This window comes from Narcine bancroftii, chromosome 12 (assembly GCF_036971445.1).
Source record: "Narcine bancroftii isolate sNarBan1 chromosome 12, sNarBan1.hap1, whole genome shotgun sequence".
NCBI lineage: Eukaryota > Metazoa > Chordata > Chondrichthyes > Torpediniformes > Narcinidae > Narcine > Narcine bancroftii.
In genome coordinates this window covers 103,145,678-103,166,763 of record NC_091480.1, presented here as the reverse complement: position 1 = coordinate 103,166,763, position 21,086 = coordinate 103,145,678, and the positions used below count along the sequence as shown (strand labels likewise).

At 40.4% G+C, this 21,086-nt stretch overlaps 2 protein-coding genes across 2 annotated transcripts; both read right to left on the bottom strand.

Annotated features, from left to right (window-relative positions):
* Nucleotides 1–239: 239 nt before the first annotated feature.
* On the bottom strand, nucleotides 240–4,002 carry LOC138746693 (aspartate and glycine-rich protein-like). The gene is made up of 7 exons (XM_069904990.1): nucleotides 3,956–4,002; nucleotides 3,670–3,914; nucleotides 2,263–2,337; nucleotides 2,089–2,127; nucleotides 1,345–1,488; nucleotides 892–960; nucleotides 240–793 (listed from the first exon to the last, which is right to left on the bottom strand). The coding sequence occupies exons 1-7, from the start codon at nucleotides 4,000–4,002 to the stop codon at nucleotides 240–242; spliced, it is 1,173 nt and encodes a 390-aa protein (XP_069761091.1).
* Nucleotides 4,003–10,763: 6,761 nt separating this feature from the next.
* On the bottom strand, nucleotides 10,764–12,673 carry LOC138746692 (uncharacterized). Its single transcript, XM_069904989.1, has 6 exons — nucleotides 12,530–12,673; nucleotides 12,290–12,383; nucleotides 12,047–12,202; nucleotides 11,828–11,995; nucleotides 11,375–11,488; nucleotides 10,764–11,269 (listed from the first exon to the last, which is right to left on the bottom strand). Exons 1-6 carry the CDS (start codon nucleotides 12,671–12,673, stop codon nucleotides 10,764–10,766), a joined length of 1,182 nt encoding a protein of 393 aa, XP_069761090.1.
* Nucleotides 12,674–21,086: the final 8,413 nt, after the last annotated feature.

Genomic DNA, 21,086 nt, shown 5'->3' with positions numbered 1-21,086 from the left:
CACCATCATCGTCACAATCATTAGCATTATCGTCATGATTACCATTATCACCATCATCACCATCATAATCACCAGCATCGCCAGCATCGCCATCATAACCATCATCACCATCAACATCACCATCATCACCATCGTCACGATCATCACCATCGTCACAATCGTCACCATCATCATCACCATTATCACAATCATCATCACCTTTATCACCTTCATCACGATCATCACCATCATGAGAATCGTCAATTCAACATAATCACCATCATCACCATCATCACCATCATCGTCACCATCATAACCATCGTCAACATTGTCAACATCATAAAACTCTTCACCACATTAACATAATCACCATAATCACCATGGTCACCATCATCACCATCATCACCATCGTCACCATCATCATCACCATCGTCACGATCATTGTCACCATGATAACCATCATCTCCATCGTCATAATCCACATCATAAATACAATCATCATATTCACCTTTATCACCATCAACACCATCATCACCATCATCATCAGTGTCATTATAACTATAACCACCATCATCATCATTGGCACATTCATCAACATCATCACCATCATAACCATTATCACCATCATCTCCATTGTCACCATTGTCACCACTGTCACTACAATGACCAACATCATCATTGGCACCATCTTCAACATCATTACCATCATAACCATTTACATCATCATCACCATCATCATCAGCATTACCATTGTCACAATCATCACCATCATCACCATCGTCACCATCGTCACCATCATCACAATCATCATCACCTTTATCACCATCATCACGATCATCACCATCATGAGAATCGTCAATTCAACATAATCACGATCATCACCATCATCACCATCATAATCACCAGCATCACCATCATCACCATCGTCATCATCATCACCATCATTATCACCATCATCATCATCATCATCATCATCATCATAACAAACATCACCATCATCACCATCGTCAACATTTTCATCCTCATCACCATCAACACCTTGGTCACCACCAGTATCATCATTATCATCACCAGCATCGCCATCATCACCATCTTCAACATCTTCACCATCATCAACATCATCTGCATCATCATCACCATCACCTTTAGCAACGTCAGCACCATCATCACCATAATCAAAATCGTCACCATCATCATCATCGCCTTCATCATCATCGTCATCAACAGCTTCTCCATCATCAACTTCATCTCTATCATCACCACCATCACCATTATCAACATCATCACAATCATTATCACCATCATCACCATTGTCACCATCAACATCACCATCAATACCACCATAACCATCATCACCATTGTCACCATCATCATCACTATCATCATCATCATGATCCTCATCACCATAATCACCATCATCGTTATCATCACCATCACCATCTTCACCATTGTCACTATAATCACTATCGTCCTCTTCATCACCATCATCACCATCATCATCATCATCAACTCTATCATCTCCACCATCATCGCCATCACCATTATCACCATCATCACCATCATCATCGTCACCATCGATGTCACTATCAATACCATCATAACCATCATTAACATTGACACCATCATCATCACCAACATCACAATTATCAACATCATCGTCACCTTTATCACCATCGACACCATCATCACTATCATCATCAGTGTCACTATAACCACTATCATCAACATTGGCATATTCATCAACATCATCACCATCATAACCATCATCACCAACATCTCCATTGTCACCATTTTCACCAACACCACCATTGTCACCACTGTCACTATAATGACCATCATCATCATTGTCACCATCTTCAACATCATTACCATCATAACTATCATCACCATCATCGCAAACATCACCATCATCACCATCATCACCATCGTCACCATTTTCATCCTCATCACCATCAACACCTTGGTCACCACCGGTATCATCATTATCATCACCATCATCGCCATCATCACCATCTTCAACATCTTCACCATCATCAACATCATCTGCATCATTATCACCATCACCTTTAGCAACATCAGCACCATCATCACCATAATCAAAATCGTCACTATCATCGTCATCGCCTTCATCATCATCGTCATCAACATCTTCTCCATCATCAACTTCATCTCCATCATCATAACCATCACCATTATCAACATCATCACAATCATCATCACCATCACCATTGTCACCATCAACTTCACCATCAATACCACCATAACGATCATCACCATTGTCACCATCATCATCACTATCATCATCATCATGATCCTCATCACCATAATCACCATCATCGTTATCATCACCATCACCATCTTCACCATTGTCACTATAATCACTATCTTCCTCTTCATCACCATCATCAACATCATCACCATCATCATCGTCACCATCGATGTCACCATCAATACCATCATAACCATCATTACCATTGACACCATCATCATCACCAACATCACAATTATCAACATCATCGTCACCTTTATCACCATCAACACCATCATCACCATCATCATCAGTGTCACTATAACCACTATCATCAACATTGGCATATTCATCAACATCATCACCATCATAACCATCATCACCAACATCTCCATTGTCACCATCATCACAATCATCATCACCTTTATCACCATCATCACGATCATCACCATCATGAGAATCGTCAATTCAACATAATCACCATCATCACCATCATCACTGTCAGAAGTACAAATTCTCACACATGAGTCTCTTTAAAATTGATGACACGACAAGCTTTATTCACAAGTCTGCAGAGTTGGACTCAACTGGCTTCTCGCCAAGTCAAGCCCCGATACATACAGTGCATTGATTTTTATACCTTTTTTGTTTGTCCTTCCCCTTCTTTTTAACACTGTTTTAATTGGTTAGTTTTTGAAAAATCATCCGAAGTACACTTGCATTTGTAATTATCATGTTTGTTACGTACACTACGAACTCTACACACACTAAATTCTGTTTCTCACTCCTTTTATCAATCTTTGGCTCCTACATGTCTCACTGTGACCATGAAAATCTCTGTTTGTTATAACATTGTCTAGCTGAACTTTTATGGCCATGGTCACCATCGTCACCATCATCACCATCGTCACCAATGTCACCATCATCGACACCATCATCACAATCATCGTCACCTTTATCACCATCATCACGATCATCACCATCATGAGGATTGTCTCTTCAACATAATCACCATCATCACCATCATCACCATGATCACCATCATAACAAACATCACGATGTTCACCATCATTGTCACCATCATCGCCATCTTCACCATCTTCAACATCTTCACCATCATCATCATTGGCACAAACTTCAACATCATAACAATTTTCAACATCATCACCATCATCACCATCATCATCATCATTACCATTGCCACCATTGTCACCATCATCACCATCGTCACCATGGTCACCATCATTGTCACCATCATCACAATCATCGTCTCCTTTTTCACCATCATCACGATCATCATCATCATGAGAATCATCAATTCAACATAATCACCATCATCACCATCATCACCATCATCGTCACCATCATAACCATGGTTAACATTGTCAACATCATAAAACTCTTCACCACATTAACATAATCACCATAATCGCCATGGTCACCATCATCACCATCATCATCATCATCATCATCATCATCACCATTGTCACCATCATCGTCACCATGATAACCATCATCTCCATCGTCATAATCCACGTTATCATCACCATCATCATCATCATCACCATCATCACCATGATTACCATCATAACAAACATCACGATCTTCACCATCATTGTCACCATCATAACCATCATCACCATCATCTCCATTGTCACAATTTTCACCAACATCACCATTGTCACCACTGTCACTATAATGACCATCATCATCATTGGCACCATCAACATCATTACCATCTTAACCATTTTCATCATCATCACCATCATCACCATCATCATCATCATTACCATTGTAACCATCTTCACCATCATCACCATCATCACAGTCATCATCACCTTTATCACCATCATCACGATCATCACCATCATGAGAATCGTCAATTCAATATAATCACCATCATCACCATCATCACCATCATCATCACCATCGTCAACATTGTCAACATCATAAAACTCTTCACCACATCAACGTAATCACCATAATCGCCATGGTCACCATCATCACCATCGTCACCATCATCGTCACCATGATAACCACCATCTCCATCGTCATAATCCACATCATAATCACCATCATCATCATCATCACCTTTATCACCATCAACAACGTCATCACCATCATCATCAGTATCACTATAACCACCATCATCATCATTGGCACATTCATCAACATAATCACCATTATCACCATCATCACCATCATTGTAACCATCATAAGCATCGTCAACATTGTCAACATCATAAAACTCTTCACCACATCAACATAATCACCATAATCACCATGGTCACCATCATCACCATCGTCACCATCATCATCACCATCGTCACGATCATCGTCACCATGATAACCATCATCTCCATCGACATCATCCACATCATAAATACAATCATCATTGTCACCTTTATCTCCATCAACACCATCATCACCATCATCATCAGTGTCACTATAAATATAACCACCATCATCATCATTGGCACATTCATCACCATCATCACCATCATCATCATCATAATCATCTCTATAATCTCCATCATCATCACCATTATCACCATCATCACCATCATCATCGTCACCATCGACATCACCATCAATACCATCATAACCATCATGACGATTGTCACCATCATCATCATCACGATTATCAACATCATCGTCACCATTATCACAATCATCAGCATCATCACCATTGTCACCATCATCACTATCGGCACAATCATCATCACCATCATCAACATCATCATCATCATTACCATTGTCACCATCTTCAACATCATCACCATCGTCACCATCATCACCATCATTGTCACCATCATCACAATCATCGTCACCTTTATCACCATCATCACAATCATCACCATCATGAGAATCGTCAATTCAACATAATCACCATCATCACCATCATCACCATCATTGTAACCATCATAACCATCGTCAACATTGTCAACATCATAAAACTCTTCACCACATCAACATAATCACCATAATCACCATGGTCACCATCATCACCATCATCACCATCGTCACCATCATCATCACCATCGTCATGATCATTGTCACCATGATAACCATCATCTCCATCGTCATAATCCACATCATGAATACAATCATCATTGTCACCTTTATCACCATCAACACCATCATCACCATCATCATCAGTGTCACTATAACTATAACCACCATCATCATCATTGGCACATTCATCAACATCATCACCATCATAACCATTATCACCATCATCTCCATTATCACCATTTTCACCAACATCACCATTATCACCACTGTCACTATAATGACCATCATCATCATTGGCACCATCTTCAACATCATTACCATCATAACCATTTTCATCATCGTCACCATCATCATCATCATCATCATCATCATCATAAACTTCATTGTCATTATCACTATCATCATCATTTTCACTATCACCACCATCATCATCATTGGCACCATCTTCAACATCAATACCATCATAACTATCATCACCATCATAACTATCATCACCATCATCGCTATCATCACCAACATCATCATTGTCACTATAACCAACATCATCATCATTGGCACCATCACCATCATTGGCACCATCATCAAAATCATTACCATAATAAACATTTTCATCATCATCACCAACATCGTCACATTCATCAGCATTATCATCATGATTACCATTATCACCAACAGAGGAACCACTGACATGGTCTTTGCCCTCACACAGCTCCAAGAAAAGTGTAGAGAACAAAACAAAGGACTCTACATCACCTTTGTTGACCTCACCAAAGCCTTCGACACCGTGAGCAGGAAAGGGCTTTGGCAAATACTAGAGCGCATCGGATGTCCCCCAAAGTTCCTCAACATGATTATCCAACTGCACGAAAACCAACAAGGTCGGGTCAGATACAGCAATGAGCTCTCTGAACCCTTCTCCATTAACAATGGCGTGAAGCAAGGCTGTGTTCTCGCACCAACCCTCTTTTCAATCTTCTTCAGCATGATGCTGAACCAAGCCATGAAAGACCCCAACAATGAAGATGCTGTTTACATCCGGTACCGCACGGATGGCAGTCTCTTCAATCTGAGGCGCCTGCAAGCTCACACCAAGACACAAGAGAAACTTGTCCGTGAACTACTCTTTGCAGATGATGCCGCTTTAGTTGCCCATTCAGAGCCAGCTCTTCAGCGCTTGACGTCCTGCTTTGCGGAAACTGCCAAAATGTTTGGCCTGGAACTCAGCCTGAAGAAAACTGAGGTCCTCCATCAGCCAGCTCCCCACCATGACTACCAGCCCCCCCACATCTCCATCGGGCACACAAAACTCAAAACGGTCAACCAGTTTACCTATCTCGGCTGCACCATTTCATCAGATGCAAGGATCGACAATGAGATAGACAACAGACTCGCCAAGGCAAATAGCGCCTTTGGAAGACTACACAAAAGAGTCTGGAAAAACAACCAACTGAAAAACCTCACAAAGATAAGCGTATACAGAGCCGTTGTCATACCCACACTCCTGTTCGGCTCCGAATCATGGGTCCTCTACCGGCACCACCTACGGCTCCTAGAACGCTTCCACCAGCGTTGTCTCCGCTCCATCCTCAACATCCATTGGAGCGCTCACACCCCTAACGTCGAGGTACTCGAGATGGCAGAGGTCGACAGCATCGAGTCCACGCTGCTGAAGATCCAGCTGCGCTGGATGGGTCACGTCTCCAGAATGGAGGACCATCGCCTTCCCAAGATCGTATTATATGGCGAGCTCTCCACTGGCCACCGTGACAGAGGTGCACCAAAGAAAAGGTACAAGGACTGCCTAAAGAAATCTCTTGGTGCCTGCCACATTGACCACCGCCAGTGGGCTGATAACGCCTCAAACCGTGCATCTTGGCGCCTCACAGTTTGGCGGGCAGCAGCCTCCTTTGAAGAAGACCGCAGAGCCCACCTCACTGACAAAAGGCAAAGGAGGAAAAACCCAACACCCAACCCCAACCAACCAATTTTCCCTTGCAACCGCTGCAATCGTGTCTGCCTGTCCCGCATCGGACTGGTCAGCCACAAACGAGCCTGCAGCTGACGTGGACTTTTTACCCCCTCCATTAATCTTCGTCCGCGAAGCCAAGCCAAAGAAAGAACCATCATAATCACCAGCATCACCAGCATCACCATCATAACCATCATCACCATCAACATCTCCATCATCACCATCATCACCATCATCACCATCATCATCACCGTTGTCACCATCATTGTCACCATGATAACCATCATCTCCATCGTCAGAATCCACATCATCATCACCATCATCATGAACATCACCATCATCACCATGATTACCATCATAACAAACATCACGATCTTCACCATCATTGTCACCATCATAACCATCATCACCATCGTCACCATCATCATCACCATCATCACGATCATCACCATCATGAGAATCGTCAATTCAACATAATCACCATCATTACCATCATCACCATCATTGTAACCATCATAAACATCGTCAACATTGTCAACATCATAAAACTCTTCACCACATCAATATAATCACCATAATCACCATGGTCACCATCATCACCATCGTCACCATCATCATCACCATCGTCACGATCATCGTCACCATGATAACCATCATCTCCATCGTCATAATCCACATCATAATCACAATTATCATCGTCACCTTTATCACCATCAACAGCATCATCATCATCACCATCATTATCACCATCATCACCATCATCATCAACATCACCATCATCACCATGATCATCATCATAACCAATATCACGATCTTTACCATCATTGTCACCATCATCACCATAATCACCATCGTCAACATTTTCATCCTCATCACCATCATCACCTTGGTCACCACCATCATCAACATTATCTTCAACATTATCGCCATCATCACCATCTTCAACATCTTTACCATCATCAACATCATCTCCATCAACATCACCATCACCATCATCACCATCAACATCACCATCAATACCATCATAACCATCATCACCATTGTCAGCATCATCATCATCATGATGCTCATCACCATAATCACCATCATCATTATCATCACCATCACCATCTTGACCATTGTCACTATCATCACTATCTTCCTCATCATCACCATCATCACAATCATCATCATCATCATCTCCATCATCTCCATCATCATCACCATCAGCATTATCACAATCATCACCATCATCATCGTCACCATCGACATCACCATCAATACCATCATAACCATCATTACCATCATAACCATCATCATCATCATCATCATCACGATTATCAACATCATCATCACCATTATCACAATCATCATCACCATTGTCACCATCATCACTATCGGCACAATCATCATCACCATCATCACCATCATAATCATCATTACCATTGCCACCATCGTCACCATCATCACCATCGTCACCATCATCACCATCATCATCACAATCATCAGCATTATCATCATGATTACCATTATCACCATCATCACCATCATAATCACCAGCATCACCATCATCACCATCGTCATCATCATCACCATCATTATCACCATCATCACCATCATCATCAACATCACCATCATCACCATGATTACCATCATAGCAAACATCACGATCTTCACCATCATTGTCACCATGATCACCATCATCACCATCATCACCATTTTCATCCTCATCACCATCATCACCTTGGTCAGCACCATCGTCATCATTATTTTCAACATTATCGCCATCATCACCATCTTCAACATCTTCAGCATCATCAACATCACCATCATAATAATCATCAACAACATCTTCTCCATCATCAACTTCATCTCCATCATCATCACCATCACCATTATCAACATCATCACCATCATCATCACCATCATCACCATCGTCACCATCATCATCACAATCATCATCATCATAATCTTCATCAACATAATCAACATCAGCATTATCATCACCATCACCATCTTCACCATTGTCACAATCATCAATATCTTCCTCATCATCACCATCATCACCATCATCATCATCATCATAATCATCTCTATAATCTCCATCATCATCACCATTATCACCATCATCACCATCATCATCGTCACCATCGACATCACCATCAATACCATCATAACCATCATGACGATTGTCACCATCATCATCATCACGATTATCAACATCATTATCACCATTATCACAATCATCAGCATCATCACCATTGTCACCATCATCACTATCGGCACAATCATCATCACCATCATCAACATCATCATCATCATTACCATTGTCACCATCTTCAACATCATCACCATCGTCACCATCATCACCATCATTGTCACCATCATCACAATCATCGTCACCTTTATCACCATCATCACAATCATCACCATCATGAGAATCGTCAATTCAACATAATCACCATCATCACCATCATCACCATCATTGTAACCATCATAACCATCGTCAACATTGTCAACATCATAAAACTCTTCACCACATCAACATAATCACCATAATCACCATGGTCACCATCATCACCATCATCACCATCGTCACCATCATCATCACCATCGTCATGATCATTGTCACCATGATAACCATCATCTCCATCGTCATAATCCACATCATGAATACAATCATCATTGTCACCTTTATCACCATCAACACCATCATCACCATCATCATCAGTGTCACTATAACTATAACCACCATCATCATCATTGGCACATTCATCAACATCATCACCATCATAACCATTATCACCATCATCTCCATTATCACCATTTTCACCAACATCACCATTGTCACCACTGTCACTATAATGACCATCATCATCATTGGCACCATCTTCAACATCATTACCATCATAACCATTTTCATCATCGTCACCATCATCATCATCATCATCATCATCATAAACTTCATTGTCATTATCACTATCATCATCATTTTCACTATCACCACCATCATCATCATTGGCACCATCTTCAACATCAATACCATCATAACTATCATCACCATCATAACTATCATCACCATCATCGCTATCATCACCAACATCATCATTGTCACTATAACCAACATCATCATCATTGGCACCATCACCATCATTGGCACCATCATCAAAATCATTACCATAATAAACATTTTCATCATCATCACCAACATCGTCACATTCATCAGCATTATCATCATGATTACCATTATCACCATCATCACCATCATAATCACCAGCATCACCAGCATCACCATCATAACCATCATCACCATCAACATCTCCATCATCACCATCATCACCATCATCACCATCATCATCACAGTTGTCACCATCATTGTCACCATGATAACCATCATCTCCATCGTCAGAATCCACATCATCATCACCATCATCATGAACATCACCATCATCACCATGATTACCATCATAACAAACATCACGATCTTCACCATCATTGTCACCATCATAACCATCATCACCATCGTCACCATCATCATCACCATCATCACGATCATCACCATCATGAGAATCGTCAATTCAACATAATCACCATCATTACCATCATCACCATCATTGTAACCATCATAAACATCGTCAACATTGTCAACATCATAAAACTCTTCACCACATCAATATAATCACCATAATCACCATGGTCACCACCATCACCATCGTCACCATCATCATCACCATCGTCACGATCATCGTCACCATGATAACCATCATCTCCATCGTCATAATCCACATCATAATCACAATTATCATCGTCACCTTTATCACCATCAACAGCATCATCATCATCACCATCATTATCACCATCATCACCATCATCATCAACATCACCATCATCACCATGATCACCATCATAAACAATATCACGATCTTTACCATCATTGTCACCATCATCACCATAATCACCATCGTCAACATTTTCATCCTCATCACCATCATCGCCTTGGTCACCACCATCATCAACATTATCTTCAACATTATCGCCATCATCACCATCTTCAACATCTTTACCATCATCAACATCATCTCCATCAACATCACCATCACCATCATCACCATCAACATCACCATCAATACCATCATAACCATCATCACCATTGTCAGCATCATCATCATCATGATGCTCATCACCATAATCACCATCATCATTATCATCACCATCACCATCTTGACCATTGTCACTATCATCACTATCTTCCTCATCATCACCATCATCACAATCATCATCATCATCATCTCCATCATCTCCATCATCATCACCATCAGCATTATCACAATCATCACCATCATCATCGTCACCATCGACATCACCATCATAACCATCATCATCATCATCATCATCACGATTATCAACATCATCATCACCATTATCACAATCATCATCACCATTGTCACCATCATCACTATCGGCACAATCATCATCACCATCATCACCATCATAATCATCATTACCATTGCCACCATCGTCACCATCATCACCATCGTCACCATCATCACCATCATCATCACAATCATCAGCATTATCATCATGATTACCATTATCACCATCATCACCATCATAATCACCAGCATCACCATCATCACCATCGTCATCATCATCACCATCATTATCACCATCATCACCATCATCATCAACATCACCATCATCACCATGATTACCATCATAGCAAACATCACGATCTTCACCATCATTGTCACCATCATCACCATCATCACCATCATCACCATTTTCATCCTCATCACCATCATCACCTTGGTCAGCACCATCGTCATCATTATTTTCAACATTATCGCCATCATCACCATCTTCAACATCTTCACCATCATCAACATCATCTGCATCATCATCACCATCGCCGTTAGCAACATCAGCACCATCATCACCATAATCAAAATCGTCACCATCATCATCATCGCCATCGTCATCATCATCAACATTTTCTCCATCATAAACTTCATCTCCATTATCATCACCATCACCATCATCATCATCGTCACCATCAACATCACCATCAATACCATCATAACCATCATCACCATTGTCACCATCATCATCATCATGATCCTCATCACCATAATCACCATCATCGTTATCATCACCATCACCATCTTCACCATTGTCACTATCATCACTATCTTCCTCAACATCACCATCATCATCGTCACCATCGACATCACCATCAATACCATCATAACCATCATTACCATTGTCACCATCATCATCATCATCATCATCACGATTATCAACATCATCGTCACCATTATCACAATCATCAGCATCATCACCATTGTCACCATCATCACTATCGGCACAATCATCATCACCATCATCACCATCATCATTATCATTAGCATTGCCACCATCGTAACCATCATCACCATCTTCACCATCGTCACCATCATCACAATCATCATCACCTTTATCACCATCATCACGATCATCACCATCATGAGAATCGTCAATTCAACATAATCACCATCATCACCATCATCACTGTCAGAAGTACAAATTCTCACACATGAGTCTCTTTAAAATTGATGACACGACAAGCTTTATTCACAAGTCTGCAGAGTTGGACTCAACTGGCTTCTCGCCAAGTCAAGCCCCGATACATACAGTGCATTGATTTTTATACCTTTTTTGTTTGTCCTTCCCCTTCTTTTTAACACTGTTTTAATTGGTTAGTTTTTTGCAAAATCATCCGAAGTACACTTGCATTTGTAATTATCATGTTTGTTACGTACACTACGAACTCTACACACACTAAATTCTGTTTCTCACTCCTTTTATCAATCTTTGGCTCCTACATGTCTCTCTGTGACCATGAAAATCTCTGTTTGTTATAACATTGTCTAGCTGAACTTTTATGGTAGCTCCCTGTCTATTCTGGCTTCCCCTTTTATGATTAATCATCACATTTTAACTTAAGCCCTTTTTAACCTAAATTCTCTATCTATAACAATCACCATCATCAACACCATCATTGTCACAATCATTAGCATTATCGTCATAATTACCATTATCACCATCATCACCATCATAATCACCAGCATCGCCAGCATCGCCATCATAACCATCATCACCATCAACATCACCATCATCACCATCGTCACGATCATCACCATCGTCACAATCGTCACCATCATCATCACCATTATCACAATCATCATCACCTTTATCACCTTCATCACCATCATCACCATCATAATAACCAGCATCGCCAGCATCACCATCATAACCATCATCACCATCAACATCACCATCATCACCATCGTCACCATCATCACCATCGTCACCATCGTCACCATCACGGTCAACACCATCATGAGAATCGTCAATTCAACATAATCACCATCATCACCATCATCATCACCATCGTCAACATTGTCAACATCATAAAACTCTTCACCACATCAACATAACCACAATAATCGCCATGGTCACCATCGTCACCATCATCACCATCGTCACCAATGTCACCATCATCGACACCATCATCACAATCATCGTCACCTTTATCACCATCATCACGATCATCACCATCATGAGGATTGTCTCTTCAACATAATCACCATCATCACCATCATCACCATGATCACCATCATAACAAACATCACGATGTTCACCATCATTGTCACCATCATCGCCATCTTCACCATCTTCAACATCTTCACCATCATCATCATTGGCACAAACTTCAACATCATAACAATTTTCAACATCATCACCATCATCACCATCATCATCATCATTACCATTGCCACCATTGTCACCATCATCACCATCGTCACCATGGTCACCATCAATGTCAGCATCATCACAATCATCGTCTCCTTTTTCACCATCATCACGATCATCATCATCATGAGAATCATCAATTCAACATAATCACCATCATCACCATCATCACCATCATCGTCACCATCATAACCATGGTTAACATTGTCAACATCATAAAACTCTTCACCACATTAACATAATCACCATAATCGCCATGGTCACCATCATCACCATCATCATCATCATCATCATCATCATCACCATTGTCACCATCATCGTCACCATGATAACCATCATCTCCATCGTCATAATCCACGTTATCATCACCATCATCATCATCATCACCATCATCACCATGATTACCATCATAACAAACATCACGATCTTCACCATCATTGTCACCATCATAACCATCATCACCATCATCTCCATTGTCACAATTTTCACCAACATCACCATTGTCACCACTGTCACTATAATGACCATCATCATCATTGGCACCATCAACATCATTACCATCTTAACCATTTTCATCATCATCACCATCATCACCATCATCATCATCATTACCATTGTAACCATCTTCACCATCATCACCATCATCACAGTCATCATCACCTTTATCACCATCATCACGATCATCACCATCATGAGAATCGTCAATTCAATATAATCACCATCATCACCATCATCACCATCATCATCACCATCGTCAACATTGTCAACATCATAAAACTCTTCACCACATCAACGTAATCACCATAATCGCCATGGTCACCATCATCACCATCGTCACCATCATCGTCACCATGATAACCACCATCTCCATCGTCATAATCCACATCATAATCACCATCATCATCATCATCACCTTTATCACCATCAACAACGTCATCACCATCATCATCAGTATCACTATAACCACCATCATCATCATTGGCACATTCATCAACATAATCACCATCATCACCATCATCACCATCATTGTAACCATCATAAGCATCGTCAACATTGTCAACATCATAAAACTCTTCACCACATCAACATAATCACCATAATCACCATGGTCACCATCATCACCATCGTCACCATCATCATCACCATCGTCACGATCATCGTCACCATGATAACCATCATCTCCATCGTCATCATCCACATCATAAATACAATCATCATTGTCACCTTTATCTCCATCAACACCATCATCACCATCATCATCAGTGTCACTATAAATATAACCACCATCATCATCATTGGCACATTCATCAACATCATCACCATCATAACCATTATCACCATCATCTCCATTATCACCATTTTCACCAACGTCACCATTGTCACCACTGTCACTATAATGACCATCATCATCATTGGCACCATCTTCAACATTATTACCATCATAACAATTTTCATCATCATCACCATCATCACCATCATCATCATCATCATCGTCATTACCATTGCAACCATCATCACCATCATCACCAATGTCACCATCATCGACACCATCATCACAATCATCGTCACCTTTATCACCATCATCATGATCATCACCATCATGAGGATTGTCTCTTCAACATAATCACCATCATCACCATCATCACCATGATCACCATCATAACAAACATCACGATGTTCACCATCATTGTCACCATCATCGCCATCTTCACCATCTTCAACATCTTCACCATCATCATCATTGGCACAAACTTCAACATCATTACCATCATAACAATTTTCAACATCATCACCATCATCACCATCGTCATCATCATTACCATTGCCACCATTGTCACCATCATCACCATCGTCACCATGGTCACCATCATTGTCACCATCATCACAATCATCGTCTCCTTTTTCACCATCATCACGATCATCATCGTCATGAGAATCATCAATTCAACATAATCACCATCATCACCATCATCACCATCATCGTCACCAGCATCACCAGCATCACCATCATAACCATCATCACCATCAACATCTCCATCATCACCATCATCACCATCATCACCATCATCATCACCATTGTCTCCATCATTGTCACCATGATAACCATCATCTCCATCGTCATAATCCACATCATCATCACCATCAACAACGTCATCACCATCATCATCAGTATCACTATAACCACCATCATCATCATTGGCACATTCATCAACATAATCACCATCATCACCATCATCACCATGATTGTAACCATCATAAGCATCGTCAACATTGTCAAAATCATAAAACTCTTCACCACATCAACATAATCACCATAATCACCATGGTCACCATCATCACCATCATCACCATCATTGTAACCATCATAAGCATCGTCAACATTGTCAACATCATAAAACTCTTCACCACATCAACATAATCACCATAATCACCATGGTCACCATCATCACCATCATCACCATCGTCACCATCATCATCACCATCGTCACGATCATCGTCACCATGATAACCATCATCTCCATCGTCATCATCCACATCATAAATACAATCATCATTGTCACCTTTATCTCCATCAACACGATCATCACCATCATCATCAGTGTCACTATAACTATAACCACCATCATCATCATTGGCACATTCATCAAGATCATCACCATCATAACCATTATCACCATCATCTCCATTATCACCATTTTCACCAACATCACCATTGTCACCACTGTCACTATAATGACCATCATCATCATTGGCACCATCTTCAACATCATTACCATCATAACCATTTTCATCATCGTCACCATCATCATCATCATCATCATCATAATAAATATCATTGTCATTATCACTATCATCATCATTTTCACTATCACCACCATCATCATCATTGGCACCATCTTCAACATCATTACCATCATAACTATCATCACCATTATCGCTATCATCACCAACATCATCATTGTCACTATAACCAACATCATCATCATTGGCACCATCACCATCATTGGCACCATCATCAAAATCATTACCATAATAAACATTTTCATCATCATCACCAACATCGTCACATTCATCAGCATTATCATCATGATTACCATTATCTCCATCATCACCATCATAATCACCAGCATCACCAGCATCACCATCATAACCATCATCACCATCAACATCTCCATCATCACCATCATCACCATCATCACCATCATCATCACCATTGTCTCCATCATTGTCACCATGATAACCATCATCTCCATCGTCATAATCCACATCATCATCACCATCATCATCAACATCACCATCATCACCATGATTACCATCATAGCAAACATCACGATCTTCACCATCATTGTCACCATCATCACCATCATCACCATTGTCACCATTTTCATCCTCATCACCATCATCACCTTGGTCAGCACCATCGTCATCATTATTTTCAACATTATCGCCATCATCACCATCTTCAACATCTTCACCATCATCAACATCATCTGCATCATCATCACCATCGCCGTTAGCAACATCAGCACCATCATCACCATAATCAAAATCGTCACCATCATCATCATCGCCATCGTCATCATCATCAACATTTTCTCCATCATAAACTTCATCTCCATTATCATCACCATCACCATCATCATCATCGTCACCATCAACATCACCATCAATACCATCATAACCATCATCACCATTGTCACCATCATCATCATCATGATCCTCATCACCATAATCACCATCATCGTTATCATCACCATCACCATCTTCACCATTGTCACTATCATCACTATCTTCCTCAACATCACCATCATCATCGTCACCATCGACATCACCATCAATACCATCATAACCATCATTACCATTGTCACCATCATCATCATCATCATCATCACGATTATCAACATCATCGTCACCATTATCACAATCATCAGCATCATCACCATTGTCACCATCATCACTATCGGCACAATCATCATCACCATCATCACCATCATCATTATCATTAGCATTGCCACCATCGTAACCATCATCACCATCGTCACCATCGTCACCATCATCACAATCATCATCACCTTTATCACCATCATCACCATCATCACCATCATGAGAATCGTCAATTCAACATAATCACCATCATCACCATCATCACTGTCAGAAGTACAAATTCTCACACGAGTCTCTTTAAAATTGATGACACGACAAGCTTTATTCACAAGTCTGCAGAGTTGGACTCATCTGGCTTCTCGCCAAGTCAAGCCCCGATACATACAGTGCATTGATTTTTATACCTTTTTTGTTTGTCCTTCCCCTTCTTTTTAACACTGTTTTAATTGGTTAGTTTTTGCAAAATCATCCGAAGTACACTTGCATTTGTAATTATCATGTTTGTTACGTACACTACGAACTCTACACACACTAAATTCTGTTTCTCACTCCTTTTATCAATCTTTGGCTCCTACATGTCTCACTGTGACCATGAAAATCTCTGTTTGTTATAACATTGTCTAGCTGAACTTTTATGGTAGCTCCCTGTCTATTCTGGCTTCCCCTTTTATGATTAATCATCACATTTTAACTTAAGCCCTTTTTAACCTAAATTCTCTATCTATAACAATCACCATCATCAACACCATCATTGTCACAATCATTAGCATTATCGTCATGATTACCATTATCACCATCATCACCATCATAATCACCAGCATCGCCAGCATCGCCATCATAACCATCATCACCATCAACATCACCATCATCACCATCGTCACGATCATCACCATCGTCACAATCGTCACCATCATCATCACCATTATCACAATCATCATCACCTTTATCACCTTCATCACCATCATCACCATCATAATAACCAGCATCGCCAGCATCACCATCATAACCATCATCACCATCAACATCACCATCATCACCATCGTCACCATCATCACCATCGTCACCATCGTCACCATCACGGTCAACACCATCATGAGAATCGTCAATTCAACATAATCACCATCATCACCATCATCATCACCATCGTCAACATTGTCAACATCATAAAACTCTTCACCACATCAACATAACCACCATAATCGCCATGGTCACCATCGTCACCATCATCACCATCATCACCAATGTCACCATCATCGACACCATCATCACAATCATCGTCACCTTTATCACCATCATCATGATCATCACCATCATGAGGATTGTCTCTTCAACATAATCACCATCATCACCATCATCACCATGATCACCATCATAACAAACATCACGATGTTCACCATCATTGTCACCATCATCGCCATCTTCACCATCTTCAACATCTTCACCATCATCATCATTGGCACAAACTTCAACATCATTACCATCATAACAATTTTCAACATCATCACCATCATCACCATCGTCATCATCATTACCATTGCCACCATTGTCACCATCATCACCATCGTCACCATGGTCACCATCATTGTCACCATCATCACAATCATCGTCTCCTTTTTCACCATCATCACGATCATCATCGTCATGAGAATCATCAATTCAACATAATCACCATCATCACCATCATCACCATCATCGTCACCATCATAACCATCGTTAACATTGTCAACATCATAAAACTCTTCACCACATTAACATAATCACCATAATCGCCATGGTCACCATCATCATCAACATCATCATCATCATCATCACCATTGTCACCATCATCGTCACCATGATAACCATCATCTCCATCGTCATAATCCACGTTATCATCACCATCATCATCATCATCACCATCATCACCATGATTACCATCATAACAAACATCACGATCTTCACCATCATTGTCACCATCATAACCATCATCACCATCATCTCCATTGTCACAATTTTCACCAACATCACCATTGTCACCACTGTCACTATAATGACCATCATCATCATTGGCACCATCAACATCATTACCATCATAACCATTTTCATCATCATCACCATCATCACCATCATCATCATCATTACCATTGTAACCATCTTCACCATCATCACCATCATCACAGTCATCATCACCTTTATCACCATCATCACGATCATCACCATCATGAGAATCGTCAATTCAACATAATCACCATCATCACCATCATCACCATCATCATCACCATCGTCAACATTGTCAACATCATAAAACTCTTCACCACATCAACGTAATCACCATAATCGCCATGGTCACCATCATCACCATCGTCACCATCATCGTCACCATGATAAGCACCATCTCCATCGTCATAATCCACATCATAATCACCATCATCATCATCATCACCTTTATCACCATCAACAACGTCATCACCATCATCATCAGTATCACTATAACCACCATCATCATCATTGGCACATTCATCAACATAATCACCATCATCACCATCATCACCATCATTGTAACCATCATAAGCATCGTCAACATTGTCAACATCATAAAACTCTTCACCACATCAACATAATCACCATGGTCACCATCATCACCATCATCACCATCGTCACCATCATCATCACCATCGTCACGATCATCGTCACCATGATAACCATCATCTCCATCGTCATCATCCACATCATAAATACAATCATCATTGTCACCTTTATCTCCATCAACACGATCATCACCATCATCATCAGTGTCACTATAACTATAACCACCATCATCATCATTGGCACATTCATCAAGATCATCACCATCATAACCATTATCACCATCATCTCCATTATCACCATTTTCACCAACATCACCATTGTCACCACTGTCACTATAATGACCATCATCATCATTGGCACCATCTTCAACATCATTACCATCATAACCATTTTCATCATCGTCACCATCATCATCATCATCATCATCATAATAAACATCATTGTCATTATCACTATCATCATCATTTTCACTATCACCACCATCATCATCATTGGCACCATCTTCAACATCATTACCATCATAACTATCATCACCATTATCGCTATCATCACCAACATCATCATTGTCACTATAACCAACATCATCATCATTGGCACCATCACCATCATTGGCACCATCATCAAAATCATTACCATAATAAACATTTTCAT